At 50.3% G+C, this 17,458-nt stretch overlaps 1 protein-coding gene across 1 annotated transcript; it reads left to right on the forward strand.

The window, feature by feature from the left end:
* Nucleotides 1–580: 580 nt before the first annotated feature.
* LOC139534603 (zinc finger and BTB domain-containing protein 38-like) lies at nucleotides 581–12,390 on the forward strand. The gene is made up of 2 exons (XM_071333867.1): nucleotides 581–712; nucleotides 6,499–12,390. The coding sequence occupies exon 2, from the start codon at nucleotides 6,515–6,517 to the stop codon at nucleotides 12,242–12,244; it is 5,730 nt and encodes a 1,909-aa protein (XP_071189968.1). The 5' UTR covers nucleotides 581–712; nucleotides 6,499–6,514; the 3' UTR covers nucleotides 12,245–12,390.
* Nucleotides 12,391–17,458: the final 5,068 nt, after the last annotated feature.

Raw genomic sequence — 17,458 nt, forward strand, 5'->3', positions numbered from 1 at the left:
CTCTCTCGCTCTCTCTCCTAGTGCCCAGGTTTTTTTTTTGTTGGCATCGCTCCTGTTTGTTTTCAGCCATTTTGGGGACTGGCAGTGCTCGTAACAAACTGCTTAAATGGCGTCCTCTGCCTTTCTCTCTCTCTCTCTCTCTCTCTCTCTCTCGCCCTCCCTATCTTGCCGGGCTTTGTGTATATAAAGTAGTGTGTCTGTGTGTGTGGTTGGAGAACAACACTTCCAAATAAAAAGAGGATTGGATTCGGGTGTGGGGGGGAATTCACTTGCTGGGAAAAAAAGGCAAAAATACTGAGAATCATGTGCACAACTGAAGTGAGAGAGAGTGGAGCAAGTGAGAGAGAGTGGAGCAAGTGAGAGAGTGGAGCAAGTGAGAGAGTGGAGCAAGTGAGAGAGAGAGGAGCAAGTGAGAGAGTGGAGCAAGTGAGAGAGAGAGAGCGAGGGGGAGAGAGAGCGAGGGGGAGCGAGCGAGAGAGAGAGAGCGAGCGAGAGAGACCGAGAGAGACAGAGTGTGAGAGTCGCTCCTGCCCTCTGTCTTTACACACTGCTGCCTGTGTGTGCGCCGTCTCTCCTTGCCTGCACTCTCTCACACACACACACTCACGCAGACGCACGCTCACACAGACCGAGGGAGAGAGCGGATAGAGCGAGCAAGAGAGAGAGGAGGGAGAACACATCGCAGCAGAGATGCAGCAGGAGGTTTTCCGAGGTACGTTGTCTTGTTGTGTGCTTGCCTAGCAGTGAAAGGGAGGCTGATATGTTTCTCTCTCTTTTTCGTCTGCTTGTTTTTCTCAGTCACGCCATTGCCTGGTTGTTTTGTATGTCAGGAGAAATGTAATATTTGTTTTAAGTGTGTGTAAGGGTTGGTGTGTGTGTCTGTGTACTGTGTGTGTCTGTGTACTGTGTGTGTGTGTACTGTGTGTGTGTGGTGCCAATAAGAGGCCTTGTCTCCCTCCTCCTCCTCGGTCTCGCTGGCGTACCACGCAGTTCTTTTTCAGGAGCGATGACTCGTTCAGAGATTGTGATGAAACTTAAAAAATCTCTGCGTCTTTCGCATCTGCATGAAACACTCCAGATTGGGGGGTCTAGCTAATGTGTGTCAGAGCAAGGCGGTAGACGTGAGCATGACATGGGCTCTGTGTTTTAGGGAAACCTTTTCTCACTGTGACTGGTCAGCCAACTTAACTCCCAAAATGACACAAGGAGTTGGTGAAAAACTTGCACATACACGTCCCTGATAGCGAATCTAGCGCCGAGGTTAAATTATTCTCGTCTCCTGTCTGTTCTTTGGTGTGTCATCAAAATGTCCTTCTAGTGCCAGGTTGTTATTTTGGAAGCGGAAGGAGGTTCTTGCTAAGCCTTGGAGGGCATTTTAACATCACAAACCCATTGTTGTTTCCCTAACCAACCCTGCTTTCTTTTTCCAAAACAACAGTCCCTCTGCCAAATATTTCCACATTCCTGGTCACCATGGCCACCAAGCCTCTGCCTTCACTGTATGGGAAATATGACCTACAATGCCACGGGCTTTAGGGGTCAGAGGTCAGGAGTTATAGGGAGCCTCGTTGCTTAGCGCCAGTGGCAGTTGATGAATTTCCAGCCAACAGTTTTCTGTTTGACTTGTTGTTTGTATACTGGCTAGACTATGTCAATGGCATCCAATGGAAGACTTGAATACCCTGGCAATGTTGGTTTTGTGTACAATTTCCACTTAAGCCATTCCAATTGTCCAATTCTGAAATTGAGATTTCAGCGTGCAATGTTACGCATAAATCTCTTGTTGATATGAATGACTTCCGCAGAAGTCTGAGTTGGCCAGAAGTTTGAGTTATGTATGCATCTATAAAGTCAGGATTTATCCCTTTGCTGGGTGATGCACTCTAGTCGTACGGTTGAGAAATGAAGAGAGCAGAAGACACATTTCCGTTGTTCGCTGTAACTGTGGACAATAAAGTTGTATTGTTTTACGCTGCACACACCTAACGGACCTGCACTGTATCTTCAGAGGGACTGTGTGCAAAATTGAAAATGGTTTTGGGGAAATGACCCCAAAAAGGTCAGTGGGTGTTGTGTTTCCATTCTCTATTACAGGGGTCAGAATGATGATAATTATGTGCCGGGTTGAGAGCTAACGGACCATGGAGTGTGGCGTTTTAACATGGGACAGGCTCGCTGGTGCGTGGAGTGGCATGCCAAATTGTAGCGATACCACAGATTACACTGAGGGGGGAGGGGGGGGCCATGTTGACACGCTGAGCAGGATCTGAAAGACAAGGAAACCATGAAATCTGGACCAGGAAGAGATGTGTTTGAAGTTACACTATCTACCCTTCCACCCCTCCTCTCTCCACCCTCCTCTCTCCACCCACCACTCCTCTGAACCACTCCCCGACCCATACCAACCTCCCTTCCTCCCCTCCTCTTCTCCTCCTCCTCCCTCTGCCCCATCTGGCTGGCTCCTCCATGTTTTCTGGGCCGGGGGGTTGTGGAGAGTTCAGTGTCTCTCCCTCTCTGTCTCCAACGACAGCCCCCTTTTCACGACCCAACTGGCGCCCCCGTTGCTGGGGAGAACCCAACCGACACCTTCCTATTCCCACAATCCCACTCCACTCGCTCACAGTGCGGAACGAGTAAACCCCCCCACACACTCCAATCCGGCCCCCCACATTTCCCCCCGCGTGCTGGCTGAAACCCACCCACCAGTCTCTTGCAGTAACTAGTCTATGGCTGAGCTGTACATATAAAGGAGACGCGATCGGAGCCATTGCATACTAACTGATTAGGACTCTAGGTACTTTTAATAGTGGCATGGTCACTGTGACCCGAGTGTAGCGTTTATGTTTTTCCTCTTGCTGACGTTGTGATTCTGCCTTGTGTTCATCTACGTAGCTTAGTCAGTCATTTGTGCCACACAAACCGTACCTGCACTTGCTGTTCTGTTTTTTTGTGTTTTTGTTTTTTTGCAGCACCGTGGGTGAAAATAGATGTACAATCCTTCGGCGGACATGTTTGTTTGTGCGGAACACTGTGCTTCAGAAGGGCACTGTATTTTGTGGGGGCGAGGCTGGGTCCTTGGCACACTGAGGGTCAGATGCTTGCGTGTGTGAGGGGGGAGGGTGTGTATGCATGCGCGTGGTGCGTGATTGTGTTGTGTGTGTGTGTAAATCTCCCCGTCACGCTTGGCCAGACCGTTGTTCAGGGCCTGTTTGTGGAGAGGCAGTTGTGTGCGTCACAGCAAGATGAAGAGAGAGAGGGCGGCAGACACATTTTCCCATTTGCGGCGTAAACACCAGATGAAATCGTGACATTTTTTTGCCCTCACGCCGTGTCCGCCTACAAGTAGCTGGCTTCTAAATTACATTTTTTTGTCATTTAGCAGACACTCTTATCCGGAGCAACTTGCTGTAGTGAGTGTATACATTTTTCGTACTGGTCCCTCATGGGAATCGAACCCACAACTCTGGTTTTGCAAGCTCAATGCGCTACCAACTGAGCCACACGGGACTAATAACAAGTGACAGTGTGTTGTCAGAGCAGACTGCACAGTAAACATATCCACATATTTCTCAAGAAGACACCTCTACTTTAAAGGGATATTCAGGATTTTGGCAATGAGGTCCTTTATCTACTTCCCCCGAGTCAGATGAACTTTTATGTCTCTGTGTCCAGTATGAAGGAAGTTAAGCCGTATTTGGACGGGATATGTTTTACTGGGCATGAGTACAAATCATCACATTTGTAATTTTAGTCCCGTCAGAATCTGCCATGTCAGTCATTTTTACTTGGCATGTAGTTATTATTTCAGCCCTAAAAACCGAGAGTTTTTTTTGCTAAACTCCCAGGTCCTCTGATAATACTAGTCCAAATTGATGCGTAAAACAAAGTGCTATGCCCGTAGCCTACAGATGAATTAACTGTTTTGTCACGTATCAACTTTCCTAGTGCCATACTTCTCTTTTTAAAGATGAAGTGGACGATATTGTGCCAATGAATTGATAAATTGCCAAATCCGTCAGGTAGTTAAATGTCTGCGTAGGTTAGTTCATGGTTGTTATTGATATTGATTATTATTCTGACTATCTTTGACCTGAAGGTCATTAGGCTATCCCTAGACATTTGAAGAGCCTCCAGGCTTCTGTCATAACGGTCAATTTTGAATGAAGAAAATAAAATGATTTACAGGGGCAGTTTGGTAAAACTAATCCCGTCCGTTTTGTGCTGGAGTAATAATTACATAACCGACATTCTATAGTAATACTAGTCTCGTGCGAATAGGGCTATAGAGGTAGATTGCCAAAATAGTCACTGTGTTTGCCTGTATATCCGGGTAAATACAGAGCAAGTGGGATTAGCAGCGTAGTTGTGCGACTTTACTGTGTATTTCGTTGTGTATCATTTCAGTGTATGGGTGGCGTGTCCCTTTCCCCCTTTATATCCTCTTCAAAGCTCCTCTTATTCTGTTCTGTAATTCAGTTCATTCCACCTATACAGACTCTCTGTCTGTTGCGGATTGCGCCCCTGCTTCACCCCATTGTTTTACGTATAGTTTTACACCCATTACATCAGTAGTATGTTTTTGTGGCTGTGGGTGCTTGCTGGTGCCTGTATATATGACTGCGTGCATTTCTGCCAATGGGGATGTGTTTGTGTCTGTCTGTCTGTGCGCTATCTGCCTTTCCGTCGGCCTGTGCTGTGTGTATGTGTGTTCCTGTTTCCAGCCTGGCCCTCTCTCTTCCTTTCTCTCCCTCTCTCTCTCCCTCTTCCCTCTGCAATAACAGTGCTGACCTAGTTTCTGCCTGTTCAGGGCTGCCTGTGGAATTTTACAGAGGCCTTTCTGCCTTGCTGCTTGAAAACACAAGCAGAAAAGCATGACTGTGGATTTTTCTTTTTGTCGCATCATTAAGGCCTCAACATCCATCTCCCCAATCTGCAGACCCCACAGAACGGCCTGTGCTAAATAAGTCATTACAATAAAATTGCCTATTGCAGGCGAATCTGCGAGCTGGCGTGTATGAATAGATAGCAGGCGAGTGGATCTGCCGCAATCGCTGCTAGAATTAGAATGGAAATGGGAAGCGCCCCGTCGATCTTTGCTCGTCCTCTCGAGCTTAACTGCGACAGAACCGGATGCAGCGGGCGGAAAAACACCCCTCCTCCACTATCCTCCCCTACCCTGCCTCCCTGCCTCTCTCCCTGGCTTCCCCTATCCTCCCCTACCCTGCCTCCCTTGCCTCTCTCCCTGGCTTCCACTATCCTCCCCTACCCTGCCTCCCTGCCTCTCTCCCTGGCTTCCACTATCCTCCCCTACCCTGCCTCCCTGCCTCTCTCCCTGGCTTCCACTATCCTCCCCTACCCTGCCTCCCTGCCTCTCTCCCTGGCTTCCCCTATCCTCCCCTACCCTGCCTCCCTTGCCTCTCTCCCTGGCTTCCACTATCCTCCCCTACCCTGCCTCCCTGCCTCTCTCCCTGGCTTCCACTATCCTCCCCTACCCTGCCTCCCTGCCTCTCTCCCTGGCTTCCACTATCCTCCCCTACCCTGCCTCCCTGTCTCTCTCCCTGGCTTCCACTATCCTCCCCTACCCTGCCTCCCTGCCTCTCTCCCTGGCTTCCCCTATCCTCCCCTACCCTGCCTCCCTTGCCTCTCTCCCTGGCTTCCACTATCCTCCCCTACCCTGCCTCCCTGCCTCTCTCCCTGGCTTCCACTATCCTCCCCTACCCTGCCTCCCTGCCTCTCTCCCTGGCTTCCACTATCCTCCCCTACCCTGTCTCCCTGCCTCTCTCCCTGGCTTCCACTATCCTCCCCTACCCTGCCTCCCTGCCTCTCTCCCTGGCTTCCACTTTCCTTCCCTCCCTCTCTCTCTCCCTCTTCACCAATAATGGTTAGAGTCATGGCCGGCAGATTCTGACCACTACCAGGAATGGGCCAGCAGGCTGTGATGAGAATCACCGCCCTTTTCCCCCACCATGTCTGTTAAACGGGACCTATTTGTTTTAAGTCCACAGGGCTATGGGATGCAAGTCAACACTCTATTCCAGGGGAATCTTGATTAAATCTTGATTAAATCTGAACGCCTTCCAATTAGGCGACGTGAATGTTGTGACACAGCCAAGATGGATCCCTGGAATTTCTTTCCAGTCTCTGTGTGCTGAAATCTAAACCAGCATTGCCACATATTCCTTCTTCTTCTCTCTTTCCCTGCTCTCGCCATTCCTTTTTGGATTTTAACATCAGTTGACGTTTGTTGCGCTCTTAAGCAACTTTAAGCATTTCCTTAGCATCATTTCCTTAGCATCAATTCCTTAGCATCATTTCCTTAGCATAATTTACTTAGCATCATTTCCTTAGCATCATGAAGGAATCTTTTTTGGATAGGAATGGGTATTTTCTTTCTTGTATAATACATTCAAATGTAGTGCTAATCCACAGCGACTTACAAAACTCGCATGCAGGGATCCATTCTAGCTTTAACACTCATCTCTTCTTGTCATTTCTCAGGTTTTGGGGGCCGGTCATGGTGTCCTGGCTGGAGGTGTTGGACCCCCTCCACGCAGGCCTCTTCTTGCTACGCCTGAACGAGCAACACCTGCCTGCCGGGCCCACCCTCTTCTGTGACGTCAACCTCATCGTCACCAGCGACGCCAAGTTGGCCGCCTGCTGCCAGTACTTCCGCCAGCTGTTACTGCCGACGTCTTCCCCACCGCCTACAACTCCTGTATTAGGCAGCAGCCACCCGCCATCTACCCCCTCTTCCAGGCTCATCCAGGGGGCTGAGCTGGACCTGCCTAACTTCCAGTCCAGTGTGCTGTCCAACCTGCTTGACTTCATCTACTCCTCCCGTGTTGCCTGCCAGGGCTCCAAGGGGACCAGGCGTCTGTCGGAGGCGGGCCTCAGCCTTAGGGTGCCCATCTTGACCAATCTGGTTGAGGAAGAAGAGGAGGCGGAACCAGGGCAGATGAAGGGTAAAAGCAGGCAGTGCCGAGGAGGGGAGGCCATGATGGAGGGGCTGATGAATGATGAGGCAGACGGCCCCGAGAACGCTAAGATCACCCTCAGCTTCCCCCTCAGCGCCGCCCTGCCCGCCGCCCTCACCGTTCACAACCACCGCCCCTCCTCAGCCACATCCTACCCCCGCCGCCGACATCCCTTCTCGGCCTCCAAGGCGTCCAACGAGGGGTCAGTGTGGAAACTGGATGCCACCACCACAGACAAACGGCGGCCCTTTAACCCCCCCCAGCGGGACAGCTCCCCATCCTCTTCCTCCGCCTCCTCTTCCCCTTCCTCCTCTTCCTCTCCTATGGATCTTACCGCACTGGTCAAAAAGGACATCAAATCTCTCCCACCTCTTTTCAAAGCCGGTCTGGACTCCCAGTTCCACAGGTTCCCCCCCAGGTCCTCCAATGGGCCTTTAGGTGGTTACCCAGGGGAGGGTCACAGACTGACCAATGGCACAGCCTCACCCTCAAAGACTGCACAGATCCTGTTCAACCTGAGCACCGTGGCCTATCGGGGCCAGGGGGGGCGGGGCACAGACAGAAAGGAGAAAACAGGGAAAAAAGGTGGGAGGGTGGGCAGCCCCCAAGTTGGAACAAACCTACGCCCGCCCAACCTCCACCTTTCTCCTCCTCTTCCTCACCCCTCTGAGTCTTTCACTCTTCCTCCTCACTCCTGCTCCACCCCCCCAGATGGCCCCAAGCCGGAGCTGATATGTGGGGTGTGCCACCGCCTCTTCAGCTCCGCCTTATCTCTCACGGCCCACATGCGGCTGCACCGTGGCGGCCGGGCCCTCAGCTGCCAGCACTGTGGCAAAGCCTTCATCCACAACAAGAGACTGCAGTCCCACGAGGCCTCCTGTACGCACGCTCTGAACCCGGCCCTCCCATCTAGCATCCCCCTTCTCCCCATCCTGGCCAAAGAGGAGCCCCTGGAGGAAGGGGAAGTTAGGGTGGAGGGAGGACAGATTGTGGGGGCAAGTGAAGAGGATATGAAGCCTGGCAAAGGGAAAAAAGGGCGAGGTCTCCTGGTTCGGCATGAAGGCGACGTGTCAGAGCTGGTGGGGGATGAGGACCACTTCGTCAAGGTGGTGGACGGCCACGTCATCTATTTCTGCTCGGTGTGCGAGCGCTCCTACATGACCCTGTCCAGCCTCAAGCGTCACTCCAACGTGCACTCGTGGCGCCGCAAGTACCCCTGCCACTTCTGCGACAAGGTGTTCGCCCTGGCCGAGTATCGCACCAAGCACGAGGTGTGGCACACGGGCGAGCGACGCTACCAGTGCATCTTCTGCTGGGAGGCCTTCGCAACGTACTACAACCTGAAGACCCACCAGAAGGCTTTCCACGGCATCAGCCCGGGCCTCATCTCCAGCGAAAAGACAGTCAACGGCGGTTACAAGCAGAAGGTCAACGCCCTCAAGTTCTACCGCCTGCTCCCCATGCGTTCCCAGAAGAGACCCTACAAGACCTACAGTGACTCCCTGGCCAACAGCCTGCTGCTGCCCCCGTCTGACCCCTCTGCCGTCCCCTTGCCTCAGCCCCTGGACTGCAGCCTGCCCGGCTCCCTGGACCTTCACAGCCTCATCAGTTGCTCTCTACCCAAGGGTGTGAAGCCTGACCCTGACGAGTTCCCTGCCGGCTTCCCCCTCTCAGTGGGCCTAGAGCAGGGAGAGATCCCCACACTGCCCCCCTCCCTAATAGGTATGGCCTTAGGGAGAGTAGCTGACAGAGAGGCAGAGTCAGAGCAGGTAGATAGCTGTGGCAGCAGCTCCAAGGCATCCGTTCGAAACAAAGTCAAAACTACAAAGGTCAGCGGTAGCCCAGAGTTGGGTTTGTCCTCTGTCATCACTTACGGCCACTCCAAGCCCTCCGTCATAGTGCATGGCACAGTTGCGCCATCCGTCATTGTCCATAGCAACCAGGTCACCTCTGGGGCCGGGAAAGGACCCCTGAGCAGCCCCTCCCCTGAAGCTAGCAACAGCCAGACACTCCCCAAGGTCAGTGCAAAGCCTGTTAAAATTCACAGGGAAAGTACAGAGAGCCATAGGAAGAGAGCTAAATTAGTGGACAGTTCAGATGCCACAGAGGAAGGGGAGAGGAGATCAGAAACAGGTAGGTCCCATCATAAGTCCCGCAAGGGGCACAGCAAGAGTGACAGCTGCTCAGCCAAACAGTCGTCCACAGGGTCAGAGGGCAAAGGGGCCGGGCCGCTGTGCCAGATAACGGTGCGGATAGGCGAAGAGGCCATGGTCAAACGCAGCATCTCCGAGACGGACCTCAAGAGGGACAGGAGCCCCCCTCCTTCCAGAGCCAAAAGGACGGACTCCTCCCCACATGACTCCAAGGAACCTCGCCACTCCCACCACCACCACCACAAACATCGCTCCCATCGCAGCTCTAGCGTCGAAGCTGAGGGGGAGAGAGGAGGAGATGGGGAGAGAGAAAATGGAGAGGGGGACAGCCGGAAGAAAAGCCCCAAAGCCACGGGCAAGGTCAGAGAGTACTACTTCCGCCAGGAGGTGCGCAAGCAGGGGGAGAGTGAGGACGATGAGGACAACCTCTGGAGGCCCTACTACTCATACAAGCCCAAGAGGAAGGCCCCTCATGCCCACAAAACAAAGAACTGGCAACGCAAACTCCATTACAAACGCTCCCTCCGGCTAATGAGGAGGGCAGAGAGACTCATGGACCATGTGAATAAGGAGGACCAAGAGGAGGAGGATGGAAAGATGGATGAGGTGGAGCAGGAAGTGGGGGAGGTGAAAGATCACATGGAGCAGGAGGAGGGAGAGGCACCTGAATTGTTCAGTACTTCCTCTATACCTTCAAAAGAGAAGGACAAAGAGGGGGAGGAAGAAATCGGGGAAGCCCACCTTAAGCCCGCTGATCCTCCCCTGGTCTCTCCTCAGCCCCCATTGTCTACCTCAGTCCCCCCTATGGACACAAAATGCCGGCCCTGGTCCGATGGGAGTGCGTCGGAGTGCGATACGTGCGGCCGCTGGTTCTCCAGTTCCAGGAAGCGGGATAAACACGAGCTTAGCCACCTGCTGGAGTTTGTGTGCCTCCTCTGTAGGGCCCCCTTCCCTTCCAGGGACCAACTAGAGGACCACCAGAGATCCCAGCACCCCAAAGCCCCCAACCCCTCGTCTGTGCCATCCCGAGCGGGGTGTCTGTCACGAGATGAGGGCATGGAGACAGAGACTGAGTTAACAGAGGTAGACAGGGCGAGAGAGAGGGTTATACTAGGGAAGGGAAGTCCAAGTCGCCTAAGCAGGAGGTCGTTGGCGAGACACACCTGTCCACAGTGCCATAAGGTGTGCAAGACATCCTCAGCGCTAAACCGCCACGTGAGGCGCCACGAGTTAAGCAGCTCCCCGGAGAGAGAAAAGGAGGAGACGCAGACAGAGTCAAAAACAGCAGCAGCAGCAGAGACAACAGTTAGCACTGTTAGCAAAGACGTAGATACCACAAGTGACCATGTTCCCGTTGTTCACTCTGTCCCAGTTATCAGCTACCCTATCCCAGAGACACAGCATAGTAGCGAGGCCATAGAGCCGCTGCAGTGCGCGAGCCAGCCTAGCGAGGTGAAAGCAGAGCACCAAACTCCAACACTGTGCAGCGGCCTTGAACTCAAAGAACTTAATGAACTCACAACTCCCATTCCTGACAGAGAGCCCAGTCCTCAGATTATTCAGCCCCCTCCAGAGATCCCCACAGCCGACCGGCCGACACCATCTCCCTCTCTCTGCTGCTCCTCGGCCCTCCAGGGTGTGCTGGTCATGAGCAGCGTAGCTGAATGTCTGGACTACCGGACCCCCAGGAAGAGGAGTCTGGAGGGGCAGAACCACAGGAGGACCAGCCCTGCACCTGTCACTTCTCCAAATATGCCCCCGACCTTGCAGATGAGAATCAGCCATACTGCTGCTCCTTTGTCCGTTGCCATGACAACACTGCCCCTCCAAGGGGTCTGTGGTGTGAAGCAGGAGGGGGATATTGTGGGAAAAGGACTGAGGGAGGGATGTGGGATGGGCCTCCTCCATCATGCTGGTTTTAAGAACTCACCAGTGGCCCAAGATCTCAGGGTCCCACCCTTGTCCAGGAGCCCCAGTCCCAACCAAGCACAAGACCTGACCATGTCCTCGATTCTAGCCAGGGAGAGGGAGGTGGAGAGGGAAAGGCAGAGAGAATGGGAGAGGGAGATGAAGAGAGAGCTGGAAAGGGAACAGGATATGGAGAGAGAGTTGGAAAGGGGGAGGCAGAGGGAAAGGGATATGGACAGAGAGCTAGAAAGGAGGAAGCAGAGGGAGAGGGATATGGACAGAGAGCTGGGAAGGAAGAAGCAGAGGGAGAGGGAGATGGACAGAGAGCTGGGAAGGGAGAGGCAGAGAGAAAGGGAGATGGAGAGGGCTCAGCAGTCAAGGGGAGCATCACTACAGGAGCAGCCCAGAGACATGGAGGGGACCCTCCTGGTACCCAAAGAGGAGCCGATTAGTCCCGCACCATCCCCGATACACACACCAATTCAAACTACTATTAACAGCCCACCCTTGCAGAGGCGGCCCTCCAAGTCTCCCCGCCGCTTCCCCACTGCCATGGACCTACTGATGCAGGCCAACCGACAGGTTGCCCAGTCCCTGCGTGGCACACAGGGTCTCGAGAGGTTTCAGTTGCCCCCTGGGTCGGTTAGTGGCAGCGACCGCCCTTCTGCCCATGCCCTGCTGCTTCCCCGGGCCCCCCCACCGTCCGAGGAAGAGCCCCGGGACCACTCCCCAGCACCATCGAGAGACCCTCACAGAGGGGAGGTCACTGCCAGGGGATACCCCATGCAGGACTACCCGCTGCCCCTCATCGTCCAGGGTGGCTACCGCTCTGGCAAGAAGCAGGAGGACAACCTGCTCATGTCCTACCCGACGGGGCCACTCGCCTTCGGGCCGCTGGGGAAGATGGTGCCTACCGGGGATCTTGCCAAACTGCCATTCTACCCCGACCCCTACCACCTGCTTTACGGGCCGCAGCTGCTGGCCTACCCCTACAACCTGGCCACCCTGCCCATGGCTTTGAACATGATGGCCCCCGGGGGGGAGAAGGTGGAGCCGTTGCCCTTCCTCCCTGCCCTCTTCAACTACGCTGCTGCAGCTGGTCCCTACGCTGGCATGGCGCCACACCACCTAGTGGGTAACCCCAGCCTCTACAACAGCAGCGGCGGTAGCAGCAAGAAACAGCGGGACAACAGCAGCGGAAAGTTGTAGAAGGTGTATAAAGAAACGACATCTGAGGAATATTTCAAAGCGGACGACCAGTCCCTGTAGTGGAGAAGGAAGGGTGCCATCGGCTCCTTTGTAGTGAGTACACTTGCACAGTCCCCTGCCTCTCTTTTGTAAAGTAGCGATCAGAGCCAAAGCGTTGAATCAGGAGGAGGGATGATGGGAAGTGGGGGAGTGAAGTAAGAGGAGGAGAGAAAAAAGACAGATCCATCATTAGAGACGGATATCCCCCTCTCCTTTCCTCTGGCTCTCCCCATTCACCTCTGGTTTCTGTTCTCACGTCTTTCAGTAGTAATAGTTCTAGAGCTTGATTAATTGTCCTCTCAAACTTGTTATGACAATATCTATAATATAAGAATAACAACAGCTAACAGGGTGTGTTTTGCGAATCATTTGTTTCGGTCCGCTTCCCATTCTGTTGACCGCATAATAAATACAGGGGAGGCTTTGTTTTAGGGACAGAAGGGATCAGCCAAAAAGGACATAATTCGACACAGTGGGAGTCGGAGCATTAAAATACACTGTGTGAGTGTGTGATATGTGTGATTGCTTTAGTAAACTTGTGCTCCAAGTGTCTGTGAGAGCTTTATATGAGCAGGTAACATGCACAGTATGTAGGAATTCTGTTTGTGCACGCTGAGGTGGGATTTTGCTTGTTTGGCGTGGATATGTGTGTGGGTGTGTGTGTGGATGTGTGTGTGTGGCTGTATGGCTGCCATCTGAGTGCTGATCGTTACATGGGGTTCTGAGGTGTTAGCAACATTCTAACACTAGATGGACTAGGCATTATAGGTCAGTGCATGGAAGCATTAGAAGGAATTCCTCTATTTCCAGTTCACAAAGCAGCAACTCTAGCGAACCTTTTGCCTGGAGTAGAATCTGTATTTGCATCAATTACCGATCTTGTGAGCTTATGTTGCCTCCAGTAACCATAGTGGCCAGATGACTTTCAGTCCGGGTCACTAACCTAAGACCATAGTGGCCAGATGACTTTCAGTCCGGGTCACTAACCTAAGACCATAGTGGCCAGATGACTGTCAGTCCGAGTCACTAACCTAAGACCATAGTGGCCAGATGACTTTCAGTCCAGGTCACTAACCTAAGACCATAGTGGCCAGATGACTGTCAGTCCAGGTCACTAACCTAAGACCATAGTGGCCAGATGACTTTCAGTCCGGGTCACTAACCTAAGACCATAGTGGCCAGATGACTTTCAGTCCAGGTCACTAACCTAAGACCATAGTGGCCAGATGACTTTCAGTCCAGGTCACTAACCTAAGACCATAGTGGCCAGATGACTTTCAGTCCAGGTCACTAACCTAAGACCATAGTGGCCAGATGACTTTCAGTCCAGGTCTGCTTCGAGGTTCATGTTAGTTTTTACCTTGTGCATAACAGCTGGAAAACATTCCTAGAAAAAGGGGGGGGAAGACTTGACACTTGTAGCTGTTATGTACATGTACTGTAGCTGGCCACTGGGTGACAATCATAGGCTAGTGTAGACCATACACTTCCAGTTCTCCTTGTACTCATCTCATTTCTTCCAAGGATTGAAAATAATACAAGAATCAGTCAACCTTTTTATTCTTGTGGCCTTTTTCCTCCCCCTGATGCCCCCTGGTGTCCACCAAAGACCCACTCTATTTGCTAGGCCGTGTTGAAGAGAGGGGGAGTGTACAAGGAAATACATAGAGATGGAATCAGGGTAGGGCAATTCCTGTGATCCTAAGAGAGATTAAAAGAGAAACACAGAGGCCAGGGCGCACCTAGGTCAGTACCCTCAACGGAGCTTCCTACATCTTGATGTAGAATCAAAAAGACCCCTCCCCCTCTACTGAAAGGAGATAGAAAAGGACAAGGCGAATGGAGTCGGAAGACGCAGTAAGATCACGCCACACTGAGGTCTGCTTGTCTCAGACAGCTTTTTGTGTTCCAATAGCTCCTCTCCTCCCTCCTTCTGCGCTCTGGGGTAGAGAAGCGAGAGGTGACGTAATTGTCTCCCACAGAGCTGGTGTTGAAGGGCCGGGCTTAGCAGCATCCACTGTGCCGCTCTGAGTTTCCCAGAATCCTGTGGGACTTTTTCCTGTTCTGAGTCTTTCTCTGTGTGATTTATCTGTTACACTACATTTTTTGATTTGTTTAACTTTTTCTACCCCCTTTTGCTAGCTAGACAAAAGTGGATTCAGCAAAAGGGGGTTTGAGTACACTTATAAATATGAATGTAATTTTAGTCAAGAGGTTATTGAAGTACAAAATGCATTAAAGGTAGATGGATTTCAGTTTTTCTGACTTGAAAAATAACATGTGTAAAGAGCCGTTATGAAGTCTGATATGCATATATACTGTACAGTCCTAGGAAAGTCAAGAAACTTGGGTTCTGTATCCACTAAAGCATGAGCAACACTCGCTTCCTAACAGTTTATATCCTCCTAGGTATCCAAAATCACTCACTTTCTCTTCCCCATAACTTTGTTTCTTTTTGCTTCCACATCCTGTCCTTTTCCCCCATTATCTCAGCTCTCAATCTCGGTTTTGTCTCGGTTGTATTTGTTCCGGAGTATAACCCCCTCAAAAAGAGCAGCTGCCACGTTTATTTCTCAGAATCAGTATGGGAGCTGTCCAATTATCCCCCTTCCTCCCCAAACAAACACACACTTTACAACACCTCTTTGAAGTGTGTAATGGGTATGTGTGTATGATGCCACCCGCTGCGCTGTTAGTTTCGGGCAGGAGGACGAAAACACAGCGTGACCAACCGCAGGGGCTTGCGGCCTCCACTTGGGTGTGGTTACAAGCCTTTTGTGCGTCTCGTGTGTGTGTGTGTGTGTGTGTGTGTGTGTGTGTGTGTGTGTGTGTGTGTGTGTGTGTGTGTGTGTGTGTGTGTGTGTGTGTGCACATCTCTGTGTGTGTGTCTGTGAAAAAGGAAAACCAAAACAAATCTGCTTCTATGCAGCATATCCCTCGGGGTATAGGGACCTCCTGTATTTTTTTGTTGCCTTTTTCAGTGGTTTTGTTCCAGAGCCCCCCCTCCCTACCCAGCTGTAAAGACTCTCTCCATACTATACCTATCGGAGCCCATTTCACTATATGGACATATTTGTGTTTTGTAAAAAACATTTCTTATGCCATAGTTTTGCCATCATGGCAATCAATCATTGACCAAACGCCTGCAAATAGACATAAAGATTGAATTCTGGTGATGATATACACATTTACGGTATGTTTAGTAAGTTCAAATGAATTGTGCCTCCGCAGTGATATATTTAAACGTAGCTGTATTGAAATGGTGAGGATCTTCCAGATTTCAGACAAGGTGCCTTTTTATGGCATAAGAAATGTAAATGGTATATGGCTGAATTGATCAAAATGGCAAATAACTTGAAGAAAAACCATGTGGTTTAGTGTGCTATGAAGCTGGTCATAGTTCTAGGGGTGTGGCTAAACAGTTTGGTATTGTGTATGTTTAGGTAAATACTGTGCCATAGTTTTTAGAGTCCACAAATACGTTATCGTTTTCTTTCTTCTTCAAATATAAAATGTTTTAATGTTGCCTGATAACGTTGTCTCTGGATTTGATACAAAGGCTTGTAGCCACAGCTTTCCCAAAGTCCCTTGTTTGTTTACTTCCATGTTTCTTTAACTCTTTCCTCTTGTTCTCCTCTCTCCTCTTCGCTACAATCAAACAAATAAAGTATTAACCTGATGACCCAACAGAAAGAAAGTCTCATGTCTGATTTGAACATCTGCACTGAGATAAAACCGATATGCCCTATTATTTGAATCATTGTATAACGTGTTCCTCAACATTCTTTGTTCTCCACAAGGTGAAGTGGTGGTTGGTACTGTGTTTGTTGAAGCAAATTCAAAGTACATAACAATAACAATAGCATAACAATAGCTGGTGTTGTACTACACCACCAAGTAATACAGTTGGCTGTTACTGTTGTTGTACTACACCACCAAGTAATACAGTTAGCTGTTACTGTTGTTGTACTACACCACCAAGTAATACAGTTAGCTGTTACTGTTGTTGTACTACACCACCAAGTAATACAGTTAGCTGTTACTGTTGCTGTACTACACCACCAAGTAATACAGTTAGCTGTTACTGTTGTTGTACTACACCACCAAGTAATATAGTTAGCTGTTACTGTTGTTGTACTACACCAAGTAATACAGTTAGCTGTTACTGTTGTTGTACTACACCACCAAGTAATACAGTTAGCTGTTACTGTTGTTGTACTACACCACCAAGTAATACAGTTGGCTGTTACTGTTGTTGTACTACACCACCAAGTAATACAGTTGGCTGTTACTGTTGTTGTACTACACCAAGCAATATAGTTAGCTGTTAATGTTGTTGTACTACACCACCAAGTAATACAGTTGGCTGTTACTGTTGTTGTATTACACCACCAAGTAATACAGTTGGCTGTTACTGTTGTTGTACTACACCACCAAGTAATACAGTTAGCTGTTAATGTTGTTGTACTACACCAAGCAATATAGTTAGCTGTTACTGTTGTTGTACTACACCACCAAGTAATACAGTTGGCTGTTACTGTTGTTGTACTACACCACCAAGCAATATAGTTAGCTGTTACTGTTGTTGTACTACACCACCAAGTAATACAGTTGGCTGTTACTGTTGTTGTACTACACCACCAAGCAATATAGTTAGCTGTTACTGTTGTTGTACTACACCACCAAGCAATATAGTTAGCTGTTAATGTTGTTGTACTACACCACCAAGTAATACAGTTGGCTGTTAATGTTGTTGTACTACACCACCAAGTAATACAGTTGGCTGTTACTGTTGTTGTACTACACCAAGCAATATAGTTAGCTGTTAATGTTGTTGTACTACACCACCAAGTAATACAGTTGGCTGTTACTGTTGTTGTACTACACCAAGCAATATAGTTAGCTGTTAATGTTGTTGTACTACACCACCAAGTAATACAGTTGGCTGTTAATGTTGTTGTACTACACCACCAAGTAATACAGTTAGCTGTTACTGTTGTTGTACTACACCACCAAGCAATATAGTTAGCTGTTACTGTTGTTGTACTACACCACCAAGTAATACAGTTAGCTGTTACTGTTGTACTACACCACCAAGCAATATAGTTAGCTGTTAGTTGTTGTACTACACCACCAAGTAATACAGTTAGCTGTTACTGTTGTTGTACTACACCA

Source organism: Salvelinus alpinus, chromosome 11, assembly GCF_045679555.1.
Source record: "Salvelinus alpinus chromosome 11, SLU_Salpinus.1, whole genome shotgun sequence".
Taxonomy (NCBI): Eukaryota; Metazoa; Chordata; class Actinopteri; order Salmoniformes; family Salmonidae; genus Salvelinus; species Salvelinus alpinus.

Coding starts and splice junctions, on each gene's coding strand:
- LOC139534603 (XM_071333867.1), top strand. CDS start 6,515: ATGGTGTCCTGGCTGGAGGTGTTGGACCCCCTCCACGCAGGCCTCTTC.